The 16241-nt window shown below is 35.8% G+C and overlaps 1 protein-coding gene across 5 annotated transcripts in view; it reads right to left on the reverse strand.

Moving 5' to 3' along the window:
- Prkdc (protein kinase, DNA-activated, catalytic subunit) overlaps positions 1–16241 on the reverse strand; it is a 177125-nt gene that overhangs the window by 127715 nt on the left and 33169 nt on the right. For all 5 annotated transcript variants that reach the window (XM_048782878.1, XM_015485774.2, XM_048782879.1 and 2 more), the window contains 7 exons: positions 14594–14700; positions 12320–12410; positions 11146–11309; positions 10279–10431; positions 8734–8841; positions 6181–6407; positions 773–867 (listed from right to left, as the gene is read on the reverse strand). In XM_048782878.1, coding sequence (XP_048638835.1) covers positions 773–867; positions 6181–6407; positions 8734–8841; positions 10279–10431; positions 11146–11309; positions 12320–12410; positions 14594–14700 — 945 coding nt within the window. The remainder of the gene's footprint in view (positions 1–772; positions 868–6180; positions 6408–8733; positions 8842–10278; positions 10432–11145; positions 11310–12319; positions 12411–14593; positions 14701–16241) is intronic.

Here is a 16241-nt window from a genome sequence, read left to right on the forward strand (position 1 = left end):
GGGGGGGGGGGGGGTATCAGCAATTAAACCTAGAGGTGCTTAACCACGGAGTCAAATACCCAAATTCCCAGTCCTTTTTTAAATTTTTATTTTGAGACAAGGTCTCACTAAGTTGCTTAGGACCTCACTAAATTTCTCAGACTGGTCTTGAACTTGCAATCCTCCTAGCTCAGCCTGCCAAGCAACTGGGATTACAGGCGTATGCCACCACACCCAACCCAACTGAGATTTCTAGGAAGTCTTCTAGCTCAAAAATTTTATGACGTTTCTAGTAGTGTTTAGACACAATTTAATTATAAAAACTTAACATTTATTACTCTTTAACAACTCTAGCCTAACCCACTTCTGACACAGAACCTTTTTCATATTCCTTAATCATGGCTGAAATAGCTTTATTACAATCTTATAATGAGACCTATTAAGTCATCATTAGAGAGTTCAGAGAAATTAGCCTCCTCTCAGTGGCTACTGCATCCAGCTTTCTTCAGCACTGTGACTCTGCACATTTTCATGTTCATGTCATTAGTCACTGAGTGGCTGCACTGCAGGATGTTCCACCAACCAAGGGTAATTCTACAGCCATAAGGGAATCTTAGGTGAGGACTTGAAAAACCTACAAACTGGATTTGAGGTACAGAAGGGACACATCAAATTTATTTATGGAAGATATGAAAAAGAAAACATCCCTTATAAGAAAATCACCTGAGCCTTAAGTACTGGGTAAAAAACTTTTAAAACCTTACAGCAAACAGAACACCTGTATGACACATACCTAAGGATTTCTCATCTGCATGTGCCAAGGCCAGACTTTCCATATAGATCACCAAGGCTTCAAACACAAATTGATCTACTAAGGACTCTTCTTCCCTGCAAAATAAAGAATGTTAAGCTTCACCTAAGAAAATAATAAAGTGCTAAGGACACACACAAAAAAAGTGATGGTATTAAAGAATGCAAACATTCAACAAATTTGTTTTTTCTTTTCAATAAAAATCTAAATGTTTTAAAACATAAAACAACCTAAAATGTTTCTCAAAGAACACTACTTCCTTATTGAACTGGGGATATAGCTCAGTTGGTACAGTGCTTGCCTCACATGCACAAAGTCCTGGGTTCAATCCCCAACAACATACACACACACACACACACACACACAAATAATAATAATAATAACAATAATAATAATACTTCCTCAAGAGCAGACTAAAGCATGAGGCTTTATAAATCAATCAAGAGGCAGTACTGGCTTTTCTCCATCCACGGGTATCATATGCCTCCTCCCACTAGGAGACTGTTCCTGGCACATAACCTTAGAACCACTATTCCAACCACATTTTACAAAGCTCATTAAAACTTAATGTAAGGAAAAAGAAGAACTGATACCATATAACACATCCACGTTCTTCTAAAATAAAGAAAATTTAAAAGCTCTCATCCTACCTAAATCAAGTCAACATCTAAGCAAAGTAAGTCAAACTAAGAAGGTTACAGGTCATGTGTTTTCTCTTACATGCAGAAGTTTGAGAGGAAAGTGGAAAACAAAGCTGAGAGTAGATCTCCTAAAAATCAAAGGGCTATTGGTAGAGGAAAGGGACCCAAGGGTGGCAGGTGGAGAGAGACGGGGAAGTGCTATGGGGTGAAGTTGGCCAAATTATATTGTCAGATTGTGTGCATGTAACAATAAATCCCATTAATATGTACAACTATAATTCACCAATAAAAAAATGTGTAAAGTAAAATAAAATAAACGTTTGGTAAAATTCAAGAAAAATAAAAAGAATTAGGATTGAAGTTCAGTGGTAAAATGCCCCCAGCATCCCCTCGCCACAAAAAAGTATGCATTTAAGATCATAGAATGTAACATTTTTTCTACTTTCACTATCCAGCTACTGAGTGTCAATGAAATAAACCCCCCCTTTTTTTTTTTTGTACTACGGGGGATTGAACTCAGGGGCACTCAACCTCTGAGCCCCATCCCCAGCCCTATTTTGTATTTTATTTAGAGACAGGATCTCACTGAGTTGCTTAGCATCTTGCCATTGCTGAGGCTAGCTTTGAACTTGGGATCCTCCTACCTCAGCCTCCTTAGCCGCTGGGAATACAGGTGTGTACCATTGCACCCGGCAAGCAATTATTTTTAATTATGAGAAAAAATTTAAGTCAATACCAATAGTAAACTCTGAGCCTTTCATAAGTATATCTAGTACATGCAAGTAATCAATTCAATCAACATCTGTGCACCATCTAACTTATACAGTCACACATAACTGACCACATATACAACAGTAGTCCTAGAGGATTACAATGATTAATGTCAGTACAGATGTCTTACACTGTGTACTTAGTGAATGTGTAAGTACACACTACAATGTTCATAAAAATGACAAAATAATTTAAGGGTACATTTTTCAGAATGCACCCCTGCCATCAAGTGACATGTGACTGTAACAGATAGTAAACTTGGTGTCCTAAGTACCAAGGGCCAACACCTAGTTAGAGAGGTCAGATATCTCATGGGAAAATGTGTTCCTTAAAGACACAGGATAGTAAAAGATTAAATATAACACAATAACTGTCACGGGAGTTCACACAAAACTAAGAGTTGGAAGTTGCAGTGAAGCCTTCAGCCTCAGTCACTGCATTACCCCTTGGGATGGATGCGTTCGTGCAATAAGAAAAGCAGAGCAAAGCACAGACGAGGGTATGGGGCTTACAATGAGAAATGGAAACTGGTAGTCACACTGGCATGAATATAATAATTTAAAAAAAAAATTATTCCCAAGGGGGACAGGGCCTTTCAGAGTTACACAAGCCCCCTCATGCCCCAACATTTCAAATCCTTGAAGTAAAGGATGCTGCAAAAAAAAAAAAAAAAAAACAGAACCAGTATGGATAAGAACATGGAGGCAAGCAGGAAAACAGAGAGTCAATCAGCAAAAGGTTCACTCGGAGGAATGATTTGTGAAAGAACTGCAAGTTGAACAGAAAAGGTCATAGAAGGCCAAGGTATGTATTAATAGTTTTTATATTAGGCGCCAGGAAAGCAGTTGATAGGTATTAGTAAAGAAATTATATGACAAAATAAGCTGCCCTCCAAAGGAGCATGAAACCAGTTCGTCAGAATGCAGAAAGGAAATATTAGTGCTTCAATTTATAGTATCCAACATGCAAGATATCAAACAGTCCTCTTTCATGCATTCTTTCTCAAATTAGCCACTTGAAATGTGGTCTAACAAATTAGAGTACCCAAGAAAGACAATGATACAGGGTAAGGAAACAGAAGCCCAAACACAGGAAAGAAGTCAAGAAATAACCAAAAGATGGGGCTGGGTTTGTGGCTCAGCAGTAGAGTGCTCATCTAGCATGTGTGAGCACTGGGTTTGATCCTCAGCACCATATAAAAAGTCCCTCATAGTCACACAGAGCGAGCTCGACATAACACAAAACTGGCAATCAGGGACTGCAGAAAAGACATGCTGATAGCTGTCTCCAACAGGACATGCATGGCTGAATGTATCCTTCCACCTGGACAGAATGCCCAGGCAAATCCAAGTTTTTCTCTGAGACTGGCTCATCATGACCATGTTCTGGGAAATTCTGTGTTCTGCCTAGATCAGCTGACAGTGCTCATTTAGCCACAGGAGTATTAAACTTTGACTTACTCCTGACAGACAAGGTGGGCATTCTGAGCTGAGAAGAGGAACTAAGGGATAGCCCATACCCTTGGATGATACTTCCCCCATACATCAGATTCTGGTCCACTTCATGGCCATCTCTGAAGAAACTTGCCTTCCAGGATTGACTATGGATCCTGCTGATCCAACTTGCTCTTATGATCTATTAGGAAGGATGAAGCCAGTCTCCATTCAATTTAGTCTCCCAGAACCCCTCAATAGGGAAATGACTCTCAGAATGGTGGCACATGCCTGTAACTCCAGTGGCTCAGGAGGCTGAGACAAGAGGATCACAGTTCAAAGCCAACCTCAGTAACTTGGTGAGATGCTGTCTCAGAATTAAAAAATATTTAATAAAAAGGGCTGGGGATATTGCTCTGTGATTCAGTGCCCCAAGGTTCAATCCCCAGAACAACAACAAAAAAAAAGTTAAAAGACTGCCTTTGTCTCACATAACTGTGCTTGCCCTCACCACCCACTTTTCAAAACACAAAAATATATTGTTTGGGGATAGGAGATAAATATAAAACTATGGAGAAAAGCAGGAAGAAAAGGAAAGCAGGAAGGAAGTAGCATAAGTCAGGAGAATGATGGCCCTGGAAGGGCAAGAAGTTTTCCAGAATACTAGTAATGCCTTATTTCTCAATCTAGGGGGTATGTGACAACCTGTTTTACCATTATTATTCTATAAACTTTATACACTCTTGCTTTACGTACTCTTCTCTACAAATAGTTTTCACAATTTAAAAAGCTAAAAAAGAGGGGCTGGAGATATGGTTCAGTTGGTAGAGCACTTGCCTTGCATGCACAAGGCAACGGGTTCAATCCCCAGCACCACCACCACCACAACAAAAAGTTAAAAAAGAGCAGAGCACTGTGGTGCACCCCTGTAATCCCAGCAACCTGGGAGGCTGAGGCAGGAGGGTTACAAGTTCAAAGCCAGCCTCAGCAACTTAGCAAGATCCTGCCTCAAAATAAAAAATAAAAAGCTGGGCGCTCAGTGGTAGAGCACCCCTGGCCTGAATCCCCAGTACAAAAAAAAAAAAAATGCTGAAACATTAACATATGGCTCTAAGTGGCCAATTCTCATCACACATATAAATTCCCATCCATACATTCATCTGATATTGGTTTTTTGTTTTTGTTTTGTTTTCTAGGTACCAGGGATTGAACTTGGGCACTTGTCCACTGAGTCACACCCCCAGCCCTATTTTGTATTCTATTTAGAGACCAGGTCTCACTGAATTGCTCAGTGCCTCACTATTGCTGAGACTGGCTTTGAACTGGCGATCCTCCTGCCTCATCCTCCCAAGCCACTGGGGTTACAGGCATGTGCCACCACACCTGGCTCAGTCATCGGGTATTTATCACTGATTCCCTCTTCTCTATGCCAGCTGTCACTTTCTGAGAGAAGTTATTCTGACCAAACAAGTTTAGATTCTCACTATAAGATTACTTAGTAATTATGAACTACTATGTAGCATCACTAATTTCAGTTGCAAGCTTTATATTTATTGCTGTGATTAATTAATTAGTATCTCTTTCTCTGACATATAGCCCTCAAGAAGGGCTATATCATTATATCTAGGCATTTGGTACCATACCTGGCACATATTATTGCTATTATTCTTTTCTTTTCTTAAGGTAGAGTCTCATTATGTTGTCTAGGCTAGACTCAAAACTCCTGAGATCAAGTGATCTTTTTTATTTTGGCCTCCTGAGTAGCTGGGACTATAGATGCACACTGGTTCATAACATTCTAAACAAGTAATTAATATTCTTAATAAGTACTGGTTCATAATATACTTAATAAGTGATGGAATCAATGAACAACCACCACTACCACCTTAGGTCAGTAATTATCTTTTTCTTGGACTTCTGAAAAAACCTCTTCATTGGTGTCACACTTAGACCCACTTTCCTTCCAACTACCAACAGATAATTTTAAGAAGAAATCTAACCGCACTGATCCCAGCTCCCAAAACGCCACAGATTTGCTGAAACAAGAGGTAGCTGGTACTTTCACCACAGCAGCCCAAACCCTACTCCCCAGCCTTGCTGTATTATCTCCCAAACCTTCAACACCACAGTCTGGGAAAATCCAATGTCTGCATCAACTCAGATGCCATCCCATTTCTTACCTCTCCACCACATCCCTTTGATCTGGACACCCTGGCTTGTTCTCATTTATCCTTTACATCCTACCTTTGACATCTTTGCCTAACCTACTCTGACTGGACTGGATATCCCCCCCGTGGGCTCCAAAACTGCTGCAGTATTATGTTTGTATGTATTTCTTAGTAGTTTCTAAGCATCTTGAGTACAAACTGAATTTTAATTCATTTTTAAACGTTGGAACACAGCACAGCATCCAGCACACAATTACTTACTAAATACTTGATACATAAATACATGGACAGAAACACTAAGCCACTTTTCAAAAGTACCAGTACAAGTTTCAAGAGCAAATTTTATACCCTTCCTTGTACACATGTGTCTCACATACCTGAATTCCCTATAGATGTTATTAAAAGCCAGTGATGCTCCCAACCTCTTGAAAGCACTGGGGTGAAGTGCAAAGCTGTAAAGTCGCTTGAAAAGTGACTTGGTATTTACTGGACTCTTTTCTTGCTGCTGTGGTGTTGTTTGCTTAATGGACCATTTGAGGAATTCTCGAACACACTGACCACAAAAATCTCTTAAAGTACTGTCGATGGGGTCCACAATTCCATCCTGAAACAAAGACATATTTATTTTACTAATGTTATATCCATATAATGGCAGCCAAATACCCTTAGTCTGCCTTTGAGCATGACTAGAATGTTATGAAAATTATTTATAGCACAAGACAAGAAAAAATAAACACTAAGAGAAACAATCTGGTTTCCCTGAATCTAAATTCAAATGACAAGTTCCTTTTAACACAAGGAAAACATTATCTTTTACACTAAATAATAAATTGAAAATTCCATGGAAAAGGGAGAAAATTCTGAGATAATTTGAATTTGTACCCCAAAAGCCTATGTTGAAAATAATCTCTAAACTCACATGTTAATAGTATTTGGAGTCAGGGTCTTTGGGAGGTAAACAGAATTGAAATTAGGTCATGAGGATGGACCCCCATGGTGGCACTCTCTCACCAGGTTTTGCCCTCCACATGCTACCATGCAGCAAGAAGGCTCTCATCATATATCAGCACCTTGATGTTGGATTTCCTGGCCTCCAGAACCATGAGTTATAGCCCATTCTCTATAAATTACCAAAGTCTGTGATGTTCAGTATAGCAACAGACAACAGACTAAGATAGTGCATGTGCTGATGTTAGGGAAGTGACGATTCTTTCTAATAAAATAATGGCTCTCCTTCACTGAAGTGCTATGCTATAAAGTTCACATTTCTTCATTACCTTCTCTTTCAGCCATCTCATTTTACTTTATCATTATCTCACTAGATTTCTTTTGAAACCCCTTACTTCAGCTACCTTTAAGAATCAAAAGGGAAAAGGCAATAACTAAAATAGCTGCTTCAGAATAGAAACATAATAGAATAAACACATCCAGCCAGGTATGGCAACACATGCCCATAATCCCAGAGACTTAGGAAGCAGGGAAGGAGGCTAACAAGTTCAAGGCCAGCCTTGACAACTTAGTAAGACCTTGTCTCGAAACAAAATAAAAAGAGCTGGGGATGTAAGCACAGTGATAAAGCACCCCTGGGTTCAATCCCCAGTACCACAAAAAATATAAACAGGACTGGGATTGTGGCTCAGTGACAAAGCGCTTGTCTCACATATGTGAGGCACTGGGTTCAATCCTCAGCACCACATAAAAATAAACAAACAAAATAAAGATATTGTGCCCATGTATAATAAATTTTTTTAAATATAAACAAACCCAATCTGAATATAAGTAAACCACAAATTAAATTAATTGTATTTATTAGAAGCAGAATTCACTGGTAGACACTGCAAGGAATAATGTTACAGATATAATTACGGTCTGCTTCCTAATTAAAAATGTTCAACAACTAACTCTCTGTTGCCTATCACATGGCATACAATTAGGGTGACTCTAGGAGTGAAAGTAGTACTATTTGTAATTACACATCAGGATATGTGGCTGCCCTACAGAATGATCTGCTCTTCTGTCCAACACCATTCTAGCCTCCCTTTTCACAATGCCCCTACACAATAAAAACATGAAAACAAATCCAAATCCTCACAAACACCACAAACTTAATACCTTCACTGCTTCTCTCTGGATGCTCTTGTCAATTTCCCTATTTTCCTGACTCATCTCAAACTTAAGAGAAAAATGGCACACAGATGTAAACTGGAGTCAATTTGCAAGAACAAAGAATTAAAGGATATGTTTGAACAAATTCACTGTGTGTTCAACTACAGCTTTGAATTCTAAAGTGTATAACAAAATAAAATGATACACTGAAATAATAGACAAAATCAAACAATAAAAATTATTACTGTATGTATTATAGTAATATACATAGCATCAAAAGATACCATGGTCTAGCTGACCTCACTACTTTTGTCCTCAGCAAGCCATTGGTCAGATCCTAAGGATTCTACCTCTACCATGTCAGGAGAGTTCTATGTAAAAGATAAACTGCTATTAGTAGGACCCTTTAACAATTGAATCTGAATACAGGAAAATATTGAGAAAGCTCAAAAATTCCTTTTACTTTTAAACTAAGTATTATACTAAAAGTATTTTAAAAAGAGCTACCGTACCTCCAATAAGTCAAAGAACATTTTTACTCCATACACATACACACACGCACCACACACACACCTTTAATGAGATAAAATTTGTTGAATTTACAATTGCCTTCCCAGAAAACAGAAGAAAAATGTGTGAAATATTATTTAGTTATAGATATTTAAAAGCATCATTTAAATAAATAAATATGGCATTGTGTCCACTAAAATGGCATTAGAAATCAAATACAAAAAAAGATAAAAGGATCCAACTAGAGGCTACATTTTGGTATTAAATGTAACTAGACAACAGGAATAGCAAGAAAAGAATCAACCACTACTCACCAATATGGTTTCTAGTAAGGCGACAGTATCTTGACTTTCAAATTTCTTATTATTAGTGAACCAGTGAATCAGTTGCATAACAAGTGGCTCATAAAGTTGCCTTGTCACCTGAAAAAACAAGACTTTACTGGAGTTTTTTTCCTTTGTGTTAAAGTAAATTTAAACTGGAAATTGAACATTAAATGGCATTTACAGTAGGGCAAAATGAAGCAAAACTACTACTGTTATTTCATTAATTTCTTTTTCTAGTTCAATTCCATAATGAACTATTCTTCCTTACTTTCTAGAGTTCAGCAAAGAAAAATGTACCTCTAAATCTCATTGTTCCTCTAGTTAGGAGGGTAATTTAGAGTACACATTATTTATCTTCATTACTTTGATTTTAAATGTGTATACAAAGTATTCTAGATTAGATACAGATTATCATTAACCAACCACAAAGCAAATAATGAGTCTGTGGCTTCCCACATCATGAATGCCATCCCTGTGACAAAATGAAAGCCAGATCAACGTCCTATACATACAGACTTTAAAGTCTATGCCATTGGGAGGAACAGAGTCAAAGAGGAGAGGCAGGTGCCTCTGCTTCTGTTGCCTACTCCAAATACTGAGGAACCACTCCCAGCAATAGGCATAGGAACCAGATCACCGTGATTTGACTATGAAACTCAGGTAGATAGTCTTTACTATATTAAGACAACATTAAATCAGGCCTAGACTACCAAGATCAGCCAAAGACCTTTAGGCTTCTATGGAGAGAATAGCTACTTCTTAAACTATTTATATGGTAAATTTCAGTTTCAAAAATTCCACTTAATCATGATGATTTCATATATGTTGCAAAATTTTCCAATACATTTATAAGTGACTTCTGCATTTCACTTTATTTTTTATGTGTACACTCTGATAACAGGGTTATGCCAGCTTCATAAAATGAACTGAGATTTGTTTTTCTGCTTCATGACAGAAATGGAGGTTCTGTCCATGAAGTATCAAGAACAGGTCATTTCCCAACATTTCCAATCTGTTCCTTGACTCCTAGCCACTTTTTCACTTCCTGAAAGATTGAGTTCATCCATCCATGAGCAGGGTGACAGCTAATCCACTTTAGGATGCCTAGACTCTCAGTGACTATAACATTGGCTCCCCAACTCTGTGGCACAAAAGAGGTTACTGGGACAACTTTTCAAAGTCCTATTCTCCATGTCACATCCATAACCAATCAAATCAGAATGTTTGGTAGATTCCCAGGTGATTATTCCAATGTGTAGCAAACCCTTTGACAACTGAAGGAGACCTTTTTTTTTGTACTGGGGAGTTAACCTAGAAGTGTGTAGCCACTGAACTGCATCCCCAGCTCTTTTTAACTTTTAAGACAGGGTCTCACTAAGTTGCCTAGGGCTTTACTAAGTTGCTGAGGCTGGCCTTGAACTTACAATCCTCCTGACTCGACCTCCCAAGTTGCTGGGATTACAGGGATGTACCACCATGCCTAACCACTTTTTTTTTTTCTTTTTAAGTTTTCTATTCAAATCATGCACTTACCTGATCTACATCACAAGCAAGGCGAAGCAGAACAGGAAAAGTATGTTTATATAGCTGGTACATGGGCGGAGAACCCTGATCACCTTCGGGCATCTGAGTGGCTTTTCCCAACATAAACATGACCATGCTATGTAACAGTTCACAAGCTGCCACCTAAATAGGCCAAGAGTTCAACAAAGCTTACATTATAATGTTCACAAGAATATTTTGAAGTATTTTTCAATTTAGCCCTTCAAGAAGAAAAACTTGTTGCACATAACTATCATTATCATGTAATGTAATTCAAATATAAATTAACTGGAAGTAGCACTTCTTAGATAAAATTAATGCTTCTGTTCACTTTGATCTTCATCTAAGAGCCAAGAATTGATATTTAAAAGCTTTAGACACTGGGACTAATACATTCACAAGAAATGTATTTTCCTTTATTTTTGCTTTTTCTTTAAAAAAATTTTTTTAAGAACTATATTTGAATAATGCCCCATTACAGAATTATAGACAATCACTTCATTTGTAAGCATATTTACAACTATCATGGTTAGCAAATATTTATTTATAACACTATATTAAAATTTCAGATGATTTCTTTTTAAGGTTGAAGGAATAATCAAACACCAAGTATAATTTTTAAATGCCCTTTGTACTGTATTTTCTATCATGAAGAATTTTTGGCATATTAATTTTCTGCCAGGTTATTATCTATTAAGATAATTTATGTTTAACTTTTATTTATCAATGATAAGTAAGCAATCAGAAAAATACAAAATTAATGATAATGGAACGGCTAAAATATATTTTCTTTTCCTACCCAATGTGTTTTCAAAGCAATAGATCCTAAATAAGATATGAAATGAAAAATAAAAGTACTTTAGTTTGTCTGTCACTAGCTGAAAGAGCCAATTCTGTGACCCGGGGCAAGAATATATCCAAATAAATGACAGGCTTCATATCTCTGAACGGCACTGCAAAGCTGAGTCTCTTCTCTCTGTCCCACGCCACACACTTCTTCATCATTTCATCTGAAGTCGTGGCTGACAAAAAAGAAGAGTAGTTTTCCATTCAAAATCCTTCTTAAATCAGTTGTTCTACCTCTCATTGGCTCAATTGGAGTCTTTGGTGGGGGCATTTGGCCATTGAGCCACATCTCCAGCCTTATTTTTTTGCATTTTATTTAGAGACAGAGTCTCACTAAGTAGCTTAGTGCCTCACTTTTGCTAAGGTGGGCTTTGAACTCATGATCTTCCTACCTCACCCTCCTGAGCCACTGGGATTATACATGTGTGCCACCATGCCAGGCTAATCAGGGTCTTTTTAAACTTTTAAACTAAACATTTATTCATCTTTCCTTTTTACTACTTCAGATATGTAATTAGAACATCTGAAAGTACTGACAACAGTATTTTTTAATTTAACTTAAGTAAAAATATTTTCAAACAAATTAACAATCTGGAATATTTAATATTCAAATTCAGTAAGAGTTACTTAGGGTATTTTGTGGAAAAAATGGTAAATGAAAAATATTTTTACTAAAAATTTCCTGCTTATTTCCAAGTACAGGTTCAAATTTCCTAAATAACCAAGCCAGTAAGTTAAATACAGTAAGCCACTAGTGTATTTAATACCAAATCTCAAAAGTAAAAACAAATGAGTTTTTACTAATCAAAATTATTGTGGTAAAAACAATCTAAAAGCATCCATGTATTAAGAATATTGAGTTTTTAAAAGTTTAAATTCCCCTAAAATAAAGTTTACCCATAGAAAACAACGCCAAATTAGATTGTTTCAAAATGGAAAAAAATATATATATGTGTGTGTAACAAATCAAGCTGGAACATTTGCTCTGTTAGTGTGTTGAATTATTCCAATGGCATGAGTATAATAAAAGCATTTCATCAAGTGGTACATTATTCACTATAATCCTCCTTGAAAATACGTAAATCACACATAGGAATAAATATCAAAATATACTATGACACTATTGATCCCAACTGAAGCACAAATATATCTACACACATTAATTTATTTTGAAAGAAAACATTACCTGTTATAAGATTTTTGTTTATTTGTCCTCCGAGAGATCCAAGAATTTGTACTACTCTAATTCTTATTTCTTCTAAGGACAGTGTTTCATTCTACAAAATGAAAAATTGTATACATGTAATATCTGAGTTAAAATTAAAGAGAAGGGGCTGGGGATGTGGCTCAAGCGGTAGCGCGCTCGCCTGGTATGTGTGCGGCCCGGGTTCGATCCTCAGCACCACATACACACAAAGATGTTGTGTCTGCCGAAAATTAAACAATAAAAATAAATAAAAATTATTTTAAAAAAATAAATAAATAAAAAAATAAAAATAAAATTAAAGAGAAGATGAAAATAAGGAAAAACTATTTTATCACCCTTCCTATTGCTAATTTTTTTTTTTTTTTTGTAGTGCTGGGGATCAACCCCAGGTTCTTATATACCACAGAGCGATGCCCCCAATCCTCTTACTGGTTAATTATATCCTACATGGTAGTGCTATTAATTTTATCGCAAATTCATAAAAGTCATATTTCTTCCAACTATGAAGTTGGATATCTATTTCCTAGAGCAGGAGTTCCAGGCTTTTGGGGAGGACACTTTATGCTTTTCTTTTTTTAAATATTTTTTAGTGATGCATGAACACAATACCTTTATTTTCTTTATTTATTTTTATGTGATGCTGAGGATCGAACCCAGTGCCTCACATGTGTGAGGCAAGTGCTCTGCCACTGAGGCACATCCCCAGCCCTCCTTTAATAAGCTCTTAAGAAATATCAGAAAACCCCAGAAAGGTTTTATTTATGTGGGTAATGCTCATTAATATTTATTACATTAGAAATTAAACTTAAATTCTTTAAATAGTTATTATTTTTAAAATACACTCATCAATACTTATTACATTAGATATTAAAACTTAAATTATTTAAAGTTATTATTTTTAAAATACACTCATTAATACTTATTACATTAGAAACTAAAACTTAAATTATTTAAATAATTATTTTTAAAATACTAAACACATTACAAGTGAATGAATGACATACTGTCAAGAAAAGTAACTCAATTTTCCAAACAAAAATCCTCAGAATGGGAGCCCTGTTTCACATAAGTGCAGATCCCTTTTGGCACATTGTGAGATTCAGGATTTAGGCCTCACAGAATCACGTAGCTAGAAGAGGGAGGAGCATTTTAAGTCTTTTTTAACATAATTGTGGTTACAGTTCTTTGATATTACACCAAAAGTATACTATTGGTAGTTTTTTAAAGGTTTGTTATTGTAATGTGGAATTTGAAACCTTATCAATGAACTGGATTACATTAAAATCCTTGATTTGTTTTATATCTGAATAAATGTTTGTACTTGTGCATAATTTGGTAACTTCAAGTATTGCTCATCTGAATAAAATACTGATTCACTGGATTAGGCAAACTTTCCAGAATGTGCCTAGAGGCAAGTGCCAATAAAATGCTAAAAAGAACCACAACAGTGTTGCCCACTGTCATATCATGGTGCAAATGTCAACAGAAACAGCTTTGGCCTTGCACCCTGGAACCCAGGGATCCTCACTTAGAAAAAACTGTCCTAAGGAATAGGCATCCTAGGGAATAGGCATTGTGTACCTGTGAAAAAATCTTATTTGTAAAACTAAAGATATGCTCAAGTTATGTTATCCATCTTTGTTTATGTGAGATAAAATTATTTTAAAAATTCAGAAAATCATTTTTAGTTGCATGCAAGTCTTTCAATCAAAAGCTACCAAAAATAATAGCGTAGAAAGCATTTATGCTAGGGTTTTTTACTTATCAATTTTCAACATTAAAAGTTTTTCAAGTTGTAATTTTCACTTCATACCAAAAATAGATACTTTCCCTAAACAAAGCTTTTACCATTTATATCATTTTTTCCTATCACATCATACAGCTCATCTCAAAAAAACTGGTCAAAAAATTATCATCAAAAAGCACAAAACTAGCATGAACTTGATAAAGTTGTATTTAAGAATGAATCAATCTTACATATCCATGGTATCAGTATTCCAATGTGCTTGTTGAAAATGAACCATGTTACTCTGCATTATCCACTAAACACATTTAAGGGTAGGGATGAGCAGGACAACAACATCAAGACAACAGCCAAATAATTAATACAGTTTATATTTTCATGCCAAACATATATTGAAACTACTTCTATACTACACTTATTTATATGTAAAAACAACTAACATCTCAAATGAGGATTCTTTTCTAATCTCTGTATTATATAAGGTAAAGAAAATACAAAGGATATCTTACTGATGAAGTGTTCTTTGTCTTTTTCAAATGCTTTAACACAACTTTATTAAATCCTTTCTGGGCAGCTCGAGAAAGTGCTGACACTTCCCAGTTGTTCTTGGCCTCATCTAACAACAGTAAACAAAAATCAATTTTAAACAGCATTCATTTATTTGATGAATACTAAGGAGAATACACTCTATTACCAAACATATAAACATTAAAATCCTAATCTTAGTTATGATGAAAAAAACTAAGTTTCTAGAACATAAAGTCTTCACACTGGTTGTCTTGTTTTTAAGCACCACTGTCCATTAAAAGCATCATGGTTCCTTGAAGAAGTGCTGATTCTTAGACTGGAACAGACTCATCAGAAGATCCTGAATTACATCCTGCTGCTGAAGCCAGATCCCACACCTCATATACAAGCCAAATTTGTTACCATTTGACCATCAAAATCAACCCACTGAAAAAAATAAGAATCCATGAGTCCCAAGCGATATAGATAAATAAATAAAGGAAAAGAGAAAAAAGTTAGTTCTTACAGTAGAATATCAACTAGGATTGAAGGATTAGAGATGGTAGAAAAATACTCTTTTTTTTAATATTTATTTTTTAGCTTTAGGAGGACACAATATCTTTATTTTTTTATTTTTATGTGGTGCTGAGAATCGAACCCAGTGCCTCACACATGCCAGGTGAGCGCGCTACTACTTGAGCCATGTTCCCAGCCCTGAAAAATAATCTTTTCTAACTATCACAATAATAAAGGAAGAACTATCAAGGAATACTAGAACAATTATAGTGAAAGTGTGATGAGGAACAAGAATATTTACAGTCCTAAAGTACACCTCTATAAACTACCTATTTTTAAAACAAATCATAAATAGAACATTTGAAAGTAAAATCAAAAATTCCTTGCCTGGACAAGGAATTCTTCAATGTGCATCATCAGTGTCTCATAAAACCGCCCCACAACCGTTCAAATCAAGACATTGGCACAGAGTAATGACAACTAAATACAATATAAATTCTACACTGGATTCTGGATCAAGAAAAATATAGTTATATAAGAAACTAATGGGCAAATGAAAATAACTACTATGGACTATATATTAGAAGAGTATGTACCCATATTTCCTGATTTTTTTATAAGAATAATGTAGTTATGTAAAAGGAAGTCCTCGCTCTTAAGAAGTACACAATGGGACACTGATGTGTAAAGATCCATGATGCTGCAGCTTACAAAGAATTCACACACAAAAAAGTCCTGTATAAATATATACACCCACACAAAATCACACATGATATAGAAAGTAAAGGCAAATGGTACAAAATCTTAATAACTGGCTTAGTAAGTGAGGAATCCAGGTGAAGTATACAGTAGTTCTTTTTACTATTCATGCAACTGTTCTGGAAATTTGATGTATCAAGTACAAAGTTACTAAAAATAGTGGTTGCCCTGAACATGATGTTCTTTTTTGCTTACTCTGCTTCTATCATCATATGGTCTAGAATACACATATCTATCAATAGACAGATCCTTTGAAACAATCACAGCAACTTCCTTCATTAATCTAAAACATAAGTCTTTTCAAAAACTTAATTAACAGAATCAAATGCAAAACAAAAAATAAAAATACTACAAAGATTTTTGCTATTTCGTATA

This window comes from Marmota marmota, unplaced genomic scaffold (genome assembly GCF_001458135.2).
Source record: "Marmota marmota marmota unplaced genomic scaffold, marMar, whole genome shotgun sequence".
In the NCBI taxonomy this organism is placed as follows: Eukaryota; Metazoa; Chordata; class Mammalia; order Rodentia; family Sciuridae; genus Marmota; species Marmota marmota.